Source organism: Apaloderma vittatum, unplaced genomic scaffold, assembly GCF_000703405.1.
Source record: "Apaloderma vittatum isolate BGI_N311 unplaced genomic scaffold, ASM70340v1 scaffold37314, whole genome shotgun sequence".
Classification (NCBI taxonomy): Eukaryota; Metazoa; Chordata; class Aves; order Trogoniformes; family Trogonidae; genus Apaloderma; species Apaloderma vittatum.
This window is the reverse complement of record NW_009711627.1, coordinates 7,034-22,677: the sequence shown is the minus strand read 5'-3', so window position 1 is coordinate 22,677 and position 15,644 is coordinate 7,034. Positions and strand designations below refer to the sequence as shown.

General features: G+C 46.4%; 1 protein-coding gene across 1 annotated transcript in view; it reads left to right on the top strand.

Annotated features, from left to right (window-relative positions):
• Positions 1-245: 245 nt before the first annotated feature.
• Positions 246-15,644, top strand: part of SREBF2 (sterol regulatory element binding transcription factor 2) — a 16,963-nt gene continuing 1,564 nt past the window's right edge. Inside the window, exons 1-13 of the mRNA XM_009867693.1 lie at positions 246-642; positions 1,600-1,781; positions 5,013-5,234; positions 6,509-6,623; positions 6,834-7,015; positions 7,769-7,961; positions 8,942-9,123; positions 9,749-10,022; positions 10,985-11,154; positions 11,370-11,538; positions 12,111-12,231; positions 13,540-13,649; positions 14,965-15,101. Of these exons, the coding sequence (XP_009865995.1) occupies positions 246-642; positions 1,600-1,781; positions 5,013-5,234; positions 6,509-6,623; positions 6,834-7,015; positions 7,769-7,961; positions 8,942-9,123; positions 9,749-10,022; positions 10,985-11,154; positions 11,370-11,538; positions 12,111-12,231; positions 13,540-13,649; positions 14,965-15,101 (2,454 nt within the window). The remainder of the gene's footprint in view (positions 643-1,599; positions 1,782-5,012; positions 5,235-6,508; positions 6,624-6,833; positions 7,016-7,768; positions 7,962-8,941; positions 9,124-9,748; positions 10,023-10,984; positions 11,155-11,369; positions 11,539-12,110; positions 12,232-13,539; positions 13,650-14,964; positions 15,102-15,644) is intronic.

The following is a 15,644-nucleotide window of genomic DNA, read 5'->3' as shown; positions in this document are numbered from 1 at the left end:
GAAAGCATTGTGAGTCCTGCCTTTTCCCCTGAACAGTGCCCTGCTGCTGGCCATCTCTTCTTTTCCTCTCTGGAAATGTTGGTAGGTTGGTGTGATATGTTCTCTAAAGGTTTTGAAGGACCCAGAGCTCCCTTCTGTGCACGCACACCGTCGTTCGAGCCCTGATGTGACGGCAGGTGTCAAAGTGTATGGGTGACAAAACATCATCGAACATATTTTCTTCTTTTTTATTTTTTTTTACAGAGATGCTGCAGTTTGTCAGTAACCAGGCAGGTGACTTTCCAGATCTGTTTTCGGATCAGTTGTGCAGCACCTTCCAGGGTGGCAGCAATGGTGGTGGTAGCAGTGGCAGCAGCAGTGGGACCCTGGAGCCGCAGCTGCAGCGGCCGTACAGCCAGGTGCAGCTTCAGCCTTTCCCGCCAGCTCCCGCCTCCCCCCAGCTCCAGACCCTGCCAGTCAAAACAACGCAGGCGACACCTCCGGCTCCTTCACGCTCGGCTCCTCTTCTTCAGCCCCGGCCCCCGCTCCAGCCTCAGCTCCAGCAGCAGACTGTGATGATTACCCCAACATTCAGCTCTGCGCCCCAGACCAGGATCATCCAGCAGCCCGTCATCTACCAGAATGCAGGCACGAGCTTCCAAGGTAGCGGTTTCGGGGTGCTGTGGGTGCTCCTGGTGCACTTGTGATTTCTGGGTTCTGAGGCTATGGGGGTGCCTGGCGCACTTGTGATTTTCCGGTGCTCAGGCTAAAGGTGCACCTGGTGCGCTTGCAGCAAACAGTGTCAGTGCTGAGGCTCCAAAAGCGTCCTCGACCACAGCAAGCCTGAAGGTCCATTTCCTGTGATGCTGATTGTAGGGCATCCCTTTTGCCTACGTGGATCTGGCATTAGGGGAGTGTAAGAAACCATCCTAAGTGAGATCTTAAGTGTTCTTCTGTGGCCTGTTGTGATAGTTGTCTTCTTGCTTCTCTCCTCTGCTATGGCCTTCTCTCATATGGTTCTTGGGAGGCTTGAAAGAAGTATGTCTAAAAAAGGAGTTTTGGCAACCCTGTCCTCCCACTGATGTGGCAAATCCAGTCCTGAGGCTCCCATCTGTCCTGTGTGACAATCTGAGACGAAGGCGCATTTTAACTACCAAGCTCTTGGATGCAGGGCTTGCATTGAGCAGAGATACTTGTCGGGATATTTAACGATGACTGGAGCTGTGTGAATGCCATTTGTCTTCTTCAGTAGGTATTGATTCTTTACCTGATAAATAGGATTTTAGGCTCCACCAAGCAAGAGTGGGCTAGTGCTGGTTGGATGTATTGTGTAATGTTAATTAAGTAATGAGTCCTGTGCTATAAGACGAAAGGTTTTTGACTTCATTTTCTCTTCACTGATCCTCTTTGTCTCCTGGAGAGCAGATATTCTAGGTGCTGTGTCCTCTTGCAGGAAGCATCAAAGGAGCTGGAAGCCTACCAGCATGTGGGATCTGCTTGGTGAATGCTGACTACCGAGAAGCTCTGAGAAGAAGAGGAGTGAAGCTAGGAGCACTTGCAGGCTCCAGAAATGGAGACCTGTGTTTCTGGACTGTTCCTGACATCTCTTCCTCTTTTCAGTTCTCCAGCCCCAAGTCCAGAGCCTGGTGACATCCTCCCAAGTTCAGCCTGTCACCATCCAGCAGCAAGTGCAGACCGTGCAGGCCCAGCGAGTGCTAACGCAGGCTGCCAACGGCACCATCCAGACCTTAACGCCGGCCACGGTCCAGACGGTTGCTGCACCACAGGTCCAGCAAGTTCCAGTAAGTAAAAACGTGGAGCAATACAGGGATCCAGTTAAAGGAGAATTTTTTTGTGAGGGTCTGGTCTCCTGGCTTGTCAGGGAAAGGGCAGTGAAGTTTGTAGGGGCCAGTGATCCTGACTGGGATTGGTTTTGCACAAACTTTATGTGTGAGAACTATTTCTGGGCAGCCTGTGTGCCAGAACACACTTGGCACAAATCATGTGTGAGAGTCCCTGCTGAGAACCATGATGTGACTTCAGGTACTGGGAAACATTCAGAACCCATTTTCATTGAAAGACCTGCACAACTAAACTTGATCTAAAATATTTTTGTAACTTGGTGCTGCCAAACCGGGTTGGAAACCTTACTTGAACAAGGTGTCTTTGACTTTTACTTACTTCTTTGCAAGTTCACTGCCTTTTATTGGCTTGTGAATTCTAGAATCATAGAATCATTTAGGTTGGAAAAGACCTTTATGATCGAGTCCAACAGTTCACCTAGTGATGCCAGGTTCACCACTAAACCGTGTTCCTGAGCACCATACCTACACATCTTTTAGATACCTCCAGGGATTGTGACTCAGCCTCTATCATGTCTTGGAAGGACCAGCTAATGCCAAAATATTTTCTTCCAATTCTGCCACAGTTTCTTTGATCTTTTTGCTCCTACAGGGTTATGTGATTTTTGTTTTAAAAACACCAGAGATTGAAAAAGTTTTGTGTTTCTTTGTATTAGCTAAAAACTGTTATGGCTAGGGGACTTTCTCAGTGCAACAAAGTTGCAATGATTCATTTGACCTGTGTTATCTGTAGTGTTCTCTGCATTTGAGAGTCAGTGAGGTATTTGAAAAAAATAAGGGCAAGGTGTGTTAGGGGAAAATAACTTAGAGTTGGTTTTAATATTCATAGTACAGATCTTTTCAGTGAAATTTGAGGCAGGTAAAGTGCCTACAGGTATTTGCCAAAGCAGGCTGCCCCAGCCATGATAGACTTGGAGTACTCAACTAGTTAATGTAGAGACCTAGTTATAGGTGTAACTGGAGAGGGGAAGGAAGCTTTTCCATCAGCTCTTTTGGATTTTTACATGCTCACTTACTACTTCTGATGACTGATTTGAAAACCACTGTCCTAGTGGTTCCTCTGCTCCCCTCCCTCCAGCGCTGTTTGGAGTGGCTCATGGTCAGAGTTTTCACCAGGGGCTGCCAAAACCCATCCAGGTGATGCAGGGCATGAGGTGAAAGAAATAACTCACCCTGCTGTTTTGCCATCTGCTGAGATGTAAATTTACAGCTCTGTCACCGTTTACCTCTAGCTCTGGAGACTAGCAGAGAAGTGTGTGCCTACTTTCCCCTTCACCTGTAATTCTTTTCAACCTAGGTTCTGGTCCAACCTCAGATCATAAAAACGGATTCCCTTGTCTTGACAACCCTCAAAGCGGACGGTAATCCTGTTATGGCTGCAGTACAGAACCCAGCGCTGACAGCTCTCACTGCTCCCATTCAGACCACAGCTCTGCAGGTACCGTGCGGGTGATGTTCTTCCTTCCCTCTCCCCACTGGTGTCGTTTCCTCTTAATGCAAGGAAGAGATTTGGGCTTTGTTATTCTGTGGTGGTGCAGATGGGAGGGGTTTTCAGGGCTACTCTAGGCACATCCAGAGTGAATAATACCCTGTTTCTGCCAAGGCTAAACACACAGATTGTACTTTCTTGGCAGCTTCTCATGGCCAGTAAGCAAAGACCAAGGTCATGTTTGTGTTTACCTTTTTCTGGCATTAGAAGGAGGGGAATATGACCTAAGAATTTCATCCAGTTTTTTAACCTCTGGAAGATATGTGGAAGTGAAAGCTAACTCACTCGGAATACCTGGGGAACTTTCTTTTCCACCGCAGTAGTGTCTCATAAAACTATGATGAATGTGAAAACTAAGTGAGCTAATTTTCAGAGGGCTTTTCAGTATAGTCATTGGAGATGGTTCTTTGTGAGCTTGACTTATCAATTCTGAGAAACTCGTGCCCCCAAAGATGTGTTTATGGCGATCATATATGTTCTGAACAGATATCTCTGTATAAGCATTTACTGGGGGAGATAAACTTGCAAGTCTGGACTTATGTTTTGACTTCTTTTGCGTAGCACATGGCTTCTTAACTGCTTGCTAGCAGCCAGACTAAAATCTCCAATTAACCCACTTGCTTTTAAGTGACATTTTTCACACAGAGGTGAGCCTTATGTGATTGTGTCTGTCTGAGACACAATCCATAAAGCATTTTGAACACACTGAAATCTGGTAGAAACTAGCCAAGGAAAGGTGTAGGATGTTAATTCACTTATTTGCCAAGTTCAAGCTTGAAATGAAAGTAAATTAATTTCCAACAGCCCATTTAGAAGACGATTTCAAGGTCAAAATTGTTCCTTAAGTTGCTTGTAGCTAGTTTATTCTCATTTATATTAGTCAGTCTTTTGACAGAAATAACACTTCCTCTCCAGAACCACTTCCCTGGGTTTTGGTCTACTTCAGAGAAGGAGTGTACCCTTCTCAATCCTGTTTTGCTGGGTTAAGCGGCATGAACTTTCTTCACTCCAGCTGTCCTAGAAATCCCTTTGTGCAACTGTTCTGGTGGGATTGGTTGTCTTTTATCACAGAGGAAATACTACTTTAGTTTGATGTAGACGGTCTGTCCTCCATCTGGATGTCCAAGTTTAAGTTTTTCATACCAGTATCGCTCATTACCTTAGTTTCTCATTAGAGCATTTTTATACTGTATGGATCTATTTCTATTTTTATATAAAAAAGTTCAAGTTTATTTTTTACATAGTTGGGTCCTTGCTAACATTACCAGTACCAGTTTGGAAGCAGCACTGCCTGTTGCTGATTTGATGACTTTATTTGCCGCCAGGAAAGGTGGATTTGGACACTTTGAGTGTAAGGATTGTAGGAGCAAGGAGAGGAGCCTTGATCTGTTTTTCTATTGAGTGGATGACCAGAGCATGGTGTTGGCAGAAAGATGTCAGTGCTTTTGGAGAAGAAGAGATGTTCTTACTCCTCAGTGACCAGTGTGGGAGGCAATGGCAGACTTTTCCAGTGCTGCTGGGCCAGTGCTCCTGACAGCTAAGGAAGATAGGAGGAAACTAGCACACCTCTTCTTCTCTGAGCTGTACAAACTTTTCCTGGTTCTTCTTTTGCTTACTCTTTTTTCTTTTACCATCATAAACCTTATCTTGCCGGTGATGCTCATTGTGCATGGTCTTTTTAGACCCTTGTTGGGAGCAACGGGACCATTTTGACCACAATGCCAGTGATGGTGGGACAAGAAAAGGTGCCTATCAAACAAGTTCCTGGCGGTGTCAAGCAACCAGAGCCACCTAAAGAAGGAGAGAGGAGAACAACTCACAACATAATTGAAAAGCGTTACCGGTCATCCATAAATGACAAGATCATTGAGCTGAAGGACCTTGTCATGGGGACAGATGCCAAGGTAAAGATGTGGAATAAGAGTAAATCTGGTGTCATAAATACTTTGTCTTCAGGTGCTTGCAGCTCTACCAAAAGAAGCAGTTGGGTACGCGTGACTGTTACTAGTATGCACGTGTGTGTTGGGATAAGACTGGTGATGAAAGGCTTGATAACTGTATTCAGGAAGGATCACCTGTAAAATGTTTATTTTGCTATCCTAGTGGTAGTGGTTGTTGAAAATAAGCTATACCTTATGTGTTTGTTCTTTTATGTGTCTAATTTAAATAGGCCTTTTAGGTAGAAAATCCGAGCAGATGTCCCGATAACTCAGCCAAACCAGAGCTTGTGTAACTTAAGTTTCCTTTTCCATGTGACTGCAGTAGGGATGAGGGTTTCCAGAACTCTCCAATTTGTTTTCTGTAGATGTGAGTTGTAAAAACTCCTCCTTGCTCAAATTTTAGAAGATTCTGCCACCATGTATTCAGGGTTGTGCTATTCACTTTACCTCATCGTGGCAGAGCAGGGAGTAGCATTCTTGATACCTTGCATGGTCTCCATACAGATATGTGCACCAGTGAAGTCACCTCCTATTACTGGGTGGAGTTGAAAGCTGACATTTTAAAAATGTTGGTAATGTGCAGTGGCTTCATAGTACTCTGGGTACTATGTTTATAAGCTAAATGTGTTTCCTACTGCCTGAAGCAACTATTTTCCTGGAGCTGGCCAGTGGAGTGAGGCAAGGAGAACCATTTTATCTCAGAATTAAACAGTGAATGATGGTTAAGAGCTCCTGCACTAATGGCGGTGTGATGCCTGTCTTATTTCAATGATTCTATACAGAAATATTTACATTGTGCCAGTGATTTGATGTGGTCTGCCAATGCATAACTATGAAGCAGAGGACTCTGAGCCATTAAATGTTCCTACAACAATGGTTAAATGCAGCTTGTTCCATCCCAGAAAGAGCCACTTTCATTTCAAAACTGCGGTACTTTCAAAGGACTGTTTCTGGCTGAATCCTAGACGTGAACTCTACTGTAATTTGGATGTTAATCTTTTTGCATTGTAGTGTTTATAGAAGGACTGGGGTCTCTCAAAGACCTTATATGTGTTTCAAATTCCGATACCTTGTCCACAAAGTGTGCCTCATTACTAGTTTCTTTGCAGCTACTGAGTTGAGTAGTCCTTTACATGCTTTGCTTTCTCTTAATACATGATACAAGCTCCCTATAAGCAGGAGCAACCCATTGACTCTCTTCATATAAACTGCTTTCTGTACATCTTAATTCCTTGCAGATGCACAAATCTGGAGTCCTGAGAAAAGCCATTGATTACATTAAATACCTACAGCAGGCCAACCATAAGCTGAGGCAGGAGAACATGGTTCTGAAGCTGGCTAACCAAAAAAACAGTAAGTTGTGGGGGCTGTGCAGCCAGGGATAGGCAGTCAGCATAAACGTAGAGTGCCTCTTGCAGCTTCTTCTCCTTGATGGAGGTAGCCAACATGCACGTTGCATCAATAGTGGCAAGTGTTACTGCAGCTGACAGAGCCAATCTGAGCGACGTCAGCAGGATGCAGGATTGACAAACATGTACCTCATGCATTCTGATTTTTTTGCAGAACTGTTGAAGGGCATTGACCTAAGCAGTCTGGTTGACAACGATGTGGATCTGAAGATAGATGACTTCAACCAGAACGTGCTGCTGATGTCTCCTCCAGCCTCTGACTCGGGATCCCAGGCTGGCTTCTCTCCCTATTCCATTGATTCCGAGCCAGGAAGCCCACTCCTTGATGATGCAAAGGTATTTGTGACTTCAGTTGTCAAATTCAAGGCACCTGCTTCAGGGATATGTAAGGGCCAGAATTTAAATTCTCCTAATTCTCAGGAGTAGAACCAGTGGACATCTGGCAAGCAGATCTGTAGGGGTCAGAGGTCCTTTGCAAGGATGAGGAAGGTGCTCTATCTTTTCTTAAATGGTTGAGGCTGCTTCCTGAGCTGTATTATTTGAGTCATATACCTTAGCTGCTAGAAAAACTGTACTTGGCCTTCAGCCTCTGTAGAGTCTCTGTGGACTTAGTGTGTGTTCAGGACCCAAAGAGCCAGCAACTTTCCAGGGATATATATGCGCGGTGAATAAAGCAGAACTTGGAAATGGATGGTGACATCAGCTGTGGTTAACAAGGCTGTAAGTAACCACAGTAATGGAAAGTTGTTAGCTTTGTGAATATCACGGAAACGGGTCTTCTGGGAGAGCCGCAAAACAGTAAGGGCAGAAAAGGTTAATTCTAGCCTGAACCAGTAATGTGGTTAATGATAGCTGAAATGAATGGGAGCAGAGGGAAGGTGAAGGCACTCAAATACTTCAGCCCACAACTTACTAAGCTAGTGAAAGCTTCACTGGAGTTTTTGCTGATCTCACTCTTAAAAACAAATTTTTAAATGTTTTATTTCTGCTCCTCTACCCGCCCTCAGCGTAAGCGTTTTTTTGTTCTGCGGAATAGTAAGCGTTATTTTTCCTCCTCTTACGTTTCTCTCCACTTCTGTTCCTTTGAAGGTTAAAGATGAGCCTGACTCTCCTCCTGTGGCCCTTGGTATGGTGGATCGCTCTCGAATACTCCTCTGTGCTCTCACGTTCCTTTGCCTTTCCTTCAATCCTCTGACATCCCTCTTGGATGCACGAGGTACCCCGGAGTCTGACAGCCTGGTGCACCATGGCTCTGGCAGGAACGTGCTGACGATTGAGTCGGGTAAGGAGCTGGGATAGCTTGGACCACAGAAAGTGGCCAGACTTGCACCGTCTCCCTTGAAAACCATCTCCATCTGTGACGGCTGCAGGTCACGAGATGGAGTGTTGGTGTGATTCAGTAGGATGGTTCTGTGTGTTCAGGGAGTTGTACAACTTTTGTTTAATGGTTGGGGTGTGGTAGTAACTGCGGGGCAGGGCACGGGAGGAGAGCCAACCCAAGACGCTTGGAGACGGTTCCAGTTTACTTCCACATCCAGTGTTCTTATTGCACAAAACCAGTCGTTGCTCGGCATGGCGAAGTGAAGGGAGCACCCATTTGTAGCCCAGAAGCCTGGGCTCTAGGGGATAGATCCTTGAGAAGTAGTTCAGAGCAAGGAACGTCCTTCTGTCCACACCAGTCTTAAAGTTCATTTTATATTTGTTTTTAAGGTAACTGATTTTTGTAACTTAGTAATTCTGCACCAGTTTATTACTTCGGAAACACTGTTGCTAGAGGGTCTTGCAGCTGAGTTGTTGCGTGTGCTTATTCCATAAAATACAGCAGCTTATGGGAGGGCAGAGGATTCTGTAGGCATGCTGTCATTTCCCTGACTGATAAATATGCTTCCTTGGTGTCACTTTGTAAACTTATTTAAGACTAGAAAATTACACCGAAGTATGGAGTACTCGTGGGTGTATCTGATAGAAAATCAGAATACAAGGTACTCTAGGAAAATTAAGTGCTGACTCAGGTGTCGTTTTTTTTTTCTAAAAAAAAATTGATCTTGTAAAAATAACTATTATTATTTAGTTGGAAATACTGTGGCTTGGAGTTTGGATGAAGAGCTGTTGATACAGATGTTTCCTGATTAAAATGCAGTCTTTGCAAAAATTGATACTGCATGTAGCGAGCCTGGCAAGATATCCTTCTGGCTCTGTCCTTGTCCTGTTGCTAGGCTTTCGGTGTCTGGATTAACTTTCCTTTTGGGATGTCCGTTGCAGATGCGGGTGGTTGGTTTGGCTGGATGATGCCCACGCTGATCCTGTGGCTCGTGAACGGGGTGATTGTGCTGAGTGTGTTCGTAAAGCTCCTTGTGCACGGAGAGCCAGTGACCCGGCTGCACTCGAGGTCATCGGTCACGTTCTGGAGGCATCGCAAGCAAGCAGACCTGGATTTGGCACGGGTAAAGTCAACTTGTTGTTTTGCATCAAAGACATCTTGGAGGAGGGGGTGGATGAAAGTGGCCTAGGGAGTTGGCGCTTGCAAGAGCATGTGGTGTTCCTCAAGTGGATTATCATGTCTGGCTTCAGAGAAGCTGGTGCTAGTTGTCTTGTCAGATTGCTGTACTCCCTCAGAGTGGGGCATAGATGTCAGCATTGGAAGAGGCTCCTAACTTCTGCCCTTGTTCCGTGCTGCTATGTCCCATAGCAAGGTCTAGGTCTCAGTCTGGAATCTGGCCTCGGCTGTGTCTGTGTGGTTGCTGTCCTTCAGCCTCTTGAAATTCTTTTCCACTGTTGAGGCAATATTTATCTTTTGATATGGGGACCCCAAAACTTAGATGTTGTTTGAGATAGCAGGAATCTCCTTTCACCTGGTGCTGATGTGTCTCACAGGCAGTGAAGAATTAGAGCCATGTGTGGAAAGATCTAGCATAAATTATCTTCATGTTTACTGGGACTATGTTGATTTCCTCAGCTAAAAATCTTGTCCTAGCTTGCATGTCAGCGTGTTCCCAATACCAAGAATGTCCCAAAGTGTCTCCATGACGGTGCTTTTCGTTGTTAAACCATTTGCCATGTCATTCGCAGGGGGATTTTGCTGCAGCCGCGTCAAATCTGCAGATTTGCCTGTCAGTACTGGGCCGGGCACTGCCAGCTTCCCGCCTGGACTTGGCCTGCAGCCTGTCCTGGAACGTGATCCGCTATAGCCTGCAGAAGCTGGCGCTGGTGCGGTGGCTGCTGAAGAGGACTTCTCATCAGTGGCGGGCAAGGGAGGCCACGGCAGGCTTTGAGGACGAGGCCAAGACCAGCGCTCGCGATGCAGCTCTAGCGTATCACAAGCTCCATCAGCTCCACATAACAGGTAGGATCAGAGGTAGCAGACCTGCAGTCCTCGTTTTGCCAAATGAGGAGGTGCTGAATTCATCCCGGGGGTAACAGGAAGAGCATTATGGCCTCCTTCCTCTAAGAAGGCTGCTGACACATTTCAAGAGCTGCTGACTAAAACATGACAGGTTCACGCAATAAAAGAGCTCTGTTAGAATGGCCGAAGCAACAGCAGTGTCTTGAGTTATGTGTTCTTGAGCCTGCAGAGGTGCTTGAGAGTCTTTCCCAAGCAGCAGTTGACTGAGTCCAGTCACTTGTTGCTGCTATTAAGGGCTTGTTTGATCACTGTCGCTTGGGAACGTGATGTGGAAGCAGGCCAGGGGTTAATTGCTGAAAGAATTTAAATTTCCGAAGCTGTGTAGAGTGCAGATTGCCAGTTGGCGTTAATGTGCTTTGAAAACCTGGGTGTGCGCACATGTACTGAGGAAGTGCTTGAATGTTCCTTGTGAATGGCTGTTTTTGCCATTTCCTTGGCAAACCAACCTGCAGCGTTAAGAGGCTCAGAGCACAACAGAAATCCATGCTAAACGTCCTTCTGCCTAATTGTGCTCTGTGAATTGTAGCCATGCTGTCAGGGATAAGTGTTTGTCCTTAACATGACCTGTGTAGGTACAACAGGTGTGGATTGTGAAGGAGTTCAGTTTTAAGATAGTGATGAATATAGTGAGACAAAATTTGCTGATGATTTTATCCTAACTTTTATAGCTATAGAGGGCTTTCTTGCAGAGGTGAAACTGTGGATGTCAGCCTGGTATCTGTGGAGGGAAGTCTCGTTTACGGTTGTTTTCTTGCATGAATACAGAGTAGGCACATGGTGTTGTAAACTTTTCATGTCAACAGGTGCTTGTCTCTTTAGGACAGTAGCCTTGTGGATCATGGTGGTATTTAGTAGCTGGTTAAATGTTAATCTAAAATTAACGTTTTTCCTTCCTGGTGCAGGTAAACTTCCCTCCAGCTCAGCTTACTCAGGCCTGCACATGGCCCTGTGTGCTGTGAATCTGGCAGAGTGCGCAGAAGAAAAGATCCCACCCAGCACAATGGCAGAAATCCACCTGACAGCCGCGGTTGGCTTGAAAACCCGCTGTGGAGGCAAGCTTGGCTTCCTAGCGGTGAGTTGTCATCTCCTCTCCCATCACACCTCCAAGCAGAGCTCTAGGAAGACCTGCAAGGTGGCACTGCCGTAGCTCAGGGCACCTGCTAGCGCTACAATTACAATATGGCCTGCAATTGTGATAGAAGCTGTAATTGCGATATGACCTTTGTCCCACGTGGTGTGTCAGTTTCCCTGGCTGCTGTTCTCAATCTTAGCCTCTCCTTTCCCCAGAGCTACTTTCTGAGCCAGGCTCAAAGCCTGTGCAGCTCAGAGCGGAGTGCCATTCCCGACTCGTTGCGTTGGCTGTGCCACCCACTGGGACAGAAGTTTTTTGTGGAGCGAAGCTGGACAGTGAAGTCTGCTGCGAAGGAGAGCCTGTACTGCACCAAAAGGAACCCTGGTGAGAGCCTCTTGTGTACTGAGTGCGTGACCTCCCAGTGCTCTGAGCCTGGCAGTCTCTCTACCTCTGGGACAAGACACCTCTGGGTGTCTTGTTTGAGGGCGTAATCTTGCGTGTCTGCCCTGCTTGTGGTCTTGGCATGCAAGAGGGGCTATGGAGCTGAGAGATGTTCCCTCACTCTGCCAGAGCTGGCTCTCTTCCCTTTGTATACTGTGCCATGTCATCTTGCTTGTGTCTTTGTGTGCTGGAACACAACCTGGATGTGGCCCTGAACGTTTAGGCGTGACTGTGGGGTGACCCAAGGTTTAACCTCTGCCGAGTAGTGGCATCACTTTTGCTGAGTGGCTGAAGCATGAGAGGGGTGTTTGGCCAAGGGCTGCAGCTTTGTAAATGGATTAAAGAGGTAAAAAGGCTCAGAAAACCTAAGTCTTTGCATTAATTGCTCAAAGATTTCCCTCTGCTGCTTTTGTTCTTACATTTTGAGTCGTTTTTTTGGTTGTCTTGAGAGGCAGTTATCACTGTATGTAAGTGAAACGATTTGGTTTGTTTGGTTTTTTTTCTGTCTTCTCTAGCGGATCCTATAGCACAAGTTCACCAGGCTTTTTGTGAGAACCTGCTAGAGCGAGCAGTGGATTCACTCGTGAAGCCTCAGGCTAGGAAAGAGATAGCGGGGCAAGAGGAGGAGGAGCCGTGGTAAGTTTTTGTGCTGGCTGCAGCTGCAGGCTTTGAGGCAGAGCTCGTAACCACTGACCCGAGGTCTCTCGGGCAAACTGAGTGGTTAGTCCTTATTAAAGACTTGAAATGACAACGTAAATCTGGCCACCACAGCATACTAGGAGAGCAAGCTCTGCCTCTTCGTATTAAAACCCCTGAAGTCAAAGGTGAACTTGGGCATGGTGAGGGTTTCTGATGTCAGTTGGCGTAGTTACTGGCTTATTCCTGAATACATGGCAAGCTGGTGTTGGCTGAAATTATCATTGCCTCTGAGGTCTGTGATCAAATGAAAGGGACTGATAGATGGGAATCAGAGCAGCTTTTTGTACTGAAATATGTCCAGCTCTCTCCTGGATTCCATGTGGAGCGAAGCCACAGCCTTTGCCAGCAATTCCACTCTGTTCGTAGCTGATCTTCAGATATGCTGGTGCCAGACAAATGCTACATATATACATGAGAAGCTCTGCAAGGATCCTGTCCCCCAAAAGTGTGGGTAAAATCTTCAAATAACTGGGAAGATAACCCAGTTTCCCCGCCTATGTAGGAAAAATACTAGTTTTTTTTCAGCCTCGCGTGTGTTTTCTAGCATTGTTGCAGAGTGAGCAGCAGTTTGGTCTAATTGCTTGCATGGTGCAAATGCCTGTGATCAGGTGCTGCTGTTGATGATGAGAGAAGGTAGCAGGCTTTGTATAAGTGGTGTGGATGGTCAAGATACTTGTGGGAGTCCTGTCACCTCATGGGAAGGACTAGCTTGAGTACTACAGCAAGGCTTTTTGTCCCCCTCCTGGGGCAGGAGCTCAAGATCTTCCTCTGTAGCACGTCCCAGGAAACTAGATCATTGCTGCATATGCTGCTTTCTCTGGCCAGCACTGAACATGTGGTCACTTGTGTGCATGTATATTTGCATATATGCAAATAGTCATTTGCAGAAGTGTAGTTCAGCTTCTTTTGGAGGCAATGATTGAAAAGGAGCCTATAGTCAAGTTGTAATGTATGTCATGTCCAGCATGTCTGTAGCTGAGATGAGGCTACCAGGGTTGGCTCTAGTTCTGTGCTGGCCTCCTTGCATGGGGAGGAGATGTGAGGCTGCTCCTCCCTGAGTATCTGTGTGTGGGCTTCCACTCTCAGGCCAGTCTCTTCAGTCTGGCAGCATTGTGTTGAATTTTTGTGCTGCCTTAATGGGTCAATGTTGTTTAAAAATCCCTTGTGACTGATGAGAAATGCCTTCAGGCCTTAGTATCTCCTGTTTGACAGCATAACAAAGGTCTGCCTTGCTTCTTGTTTCAGTGAGTTCTCCGGTGCCATGGAGTACCTGAAATTGCTCAACTCTTTCTTGGACTCAATGGGAAGTGGAGCCCCACCCTTTGCCAACAATTCTGTACTCAAGTCTGCCCTGGGTAAGTCTGGCAAAACCAAAGCTATTCCAGCTGCAGGAACTACTGCTGAATTGTGTTTCTTTTCTCCCCACCACCTCTGAAACTCCAGGCGAGGAGAAATGTGGTCCTTGGAGTAAGACATGATTGCAGAGCAGGAGCGCACCACAGTGTGCTCAGACTGGAAGTGGGTGATTGGGAAAGGCTTGTAAATTTGTCCATGTGTCGTAATTCTAAGTGCTCAGGTGGGGCTGCTGCTGTTTGCACTGCCAGGCACATTCCAAGCTGAACCCTGTGCCCTCTCCTGAGAACTTGCTTCTGGCACCGCAAAGCAAGAGGAAGGGTGTAGCATATCAAAACCAAGCATAGCAGTGTTGCTATTGAAGTACAGGAAGGTTTCTTCTTCTACTTCGTTACCTGTTGGACCAAATACAGGTTGACCTCACTTTCACAGCAGCTGTCATGTATATTGCTCAATTTCCAGAGACCTGCAAGCCCCTGCTGTGGGCAAACTGAGCATATATTGGGACGCACTTGATTTGGTCCCTCGGTATGTATTTAGTGGGTATGTATTTAGAGAGTTGCAGACTCCCTGTGAGCCATGTGCTTATCTGGGCTTGGCTGGTGGTGGGTTGCTGGACTGTTCGTCTTGCTTGGTGTTGGTACAGACAGCACCTAGCAGTTCACTGGGATGCTCCTGGAGCTTTTGACACAGACTGGCTGTGCTGTACCTAAAATGTGTAGAGCAAGCATAGAAGGAAAACCTGTTTCTTGTTCTGGGAGTTATTTTCTGATATAAAGGGAAGTCTATATTTGGGTTGATATTGTAATGAAATTTAAAAGCAGGTCAGAGTAGCAGAGCATGTGTCTTTTGGCCCTAGGTAGGCTTTGGGAAGTTTTTGAGGGAGTGTTAGGTAATAGAGAAAATTATACAGGGGCCCTGGTTTACTGGCTTGATGGCAATTAGTGCCAAGGGACGATATGCACAAGTGGAGTTGTTGTTTTAGGGTATTGAGTGGAGGTCCTTATCATGAAAGAAGTCAGCAGATTTCTAGACAAGTAGACGGGGTAAGCTGTTGTTGACAAGACACAAACTCAGCATCCAAAACTCTGCTCGCAGCCAGATGCAGGGTGTTTGCCTACTGCCTCCTCTGCGTTTCTGCAGCACATTTCAGCATTTACCTGGATGGCTGAATTCCTGTGGCAGACTGGTTTGGGCTCGTTAGCATCAATCTCAGCACAAGGCACCAGCAAGGGCGTGTGACACCTGCCCACTGCTCTGAGCAGGAAAGAGCCTGTTATCTACTCCTGGGCTGCAGCTTATGATTCTGTTTCACAGGGCCCGACGTGGTGTGCAGATGGTGGTCAGCAGCGGTGGCAATGGCAATCAGTTGGCTCAGAGGGGACGATGCAGCTGTGAGGTCCCATTTTGCAGAAGTGGAGCGCGTGCCGAAATCCCTGGAGATGTCCGAGTGCGTAGGCCTCATGTGACTTTGTGCTCCTTCTAAATGGGAGTGACTCTTCCCCTAATGCTGTCCTCTAGACCTTACTCCTACCTGTGCTCTAAAGTTTCATGCCTCTTGTGCTCAGGGGTGCAATAATATGACATGAGAATACACTCAGCAGTTTTCATGTGTAGGTCAAGACTTGCAGGCTGATACTAGACCTGTGGACTGGAAGTGTCAGAATTGCTTCTTTAGGGATGCTTTTTGGCTTTGTTCTAATGGTGCAGCTTCCCACTTTCTGAAACCAAACAGCAAAACTCACACATGGATGGAAAGGTTGGCGTCACCATCTTGGTTCTTTTGCACTAAAGCATCTTTGACAGTCTCCGTCTGTTTCTCTCTGCAGTCTGTGTAGGTGAGGAACAGTTTCCATCTTTTTTATTTTTTTCTGTCATAGGAAATTATGATGATATGTGCTCTTGAAGATGGGAGGGTGAAAGCTGATACTGGTTGCTGCTTGAGCTCAGCTCCTGGGGCTGCCCTGTGGCAGCATAACGTGGTAGTGCTTGAAAGC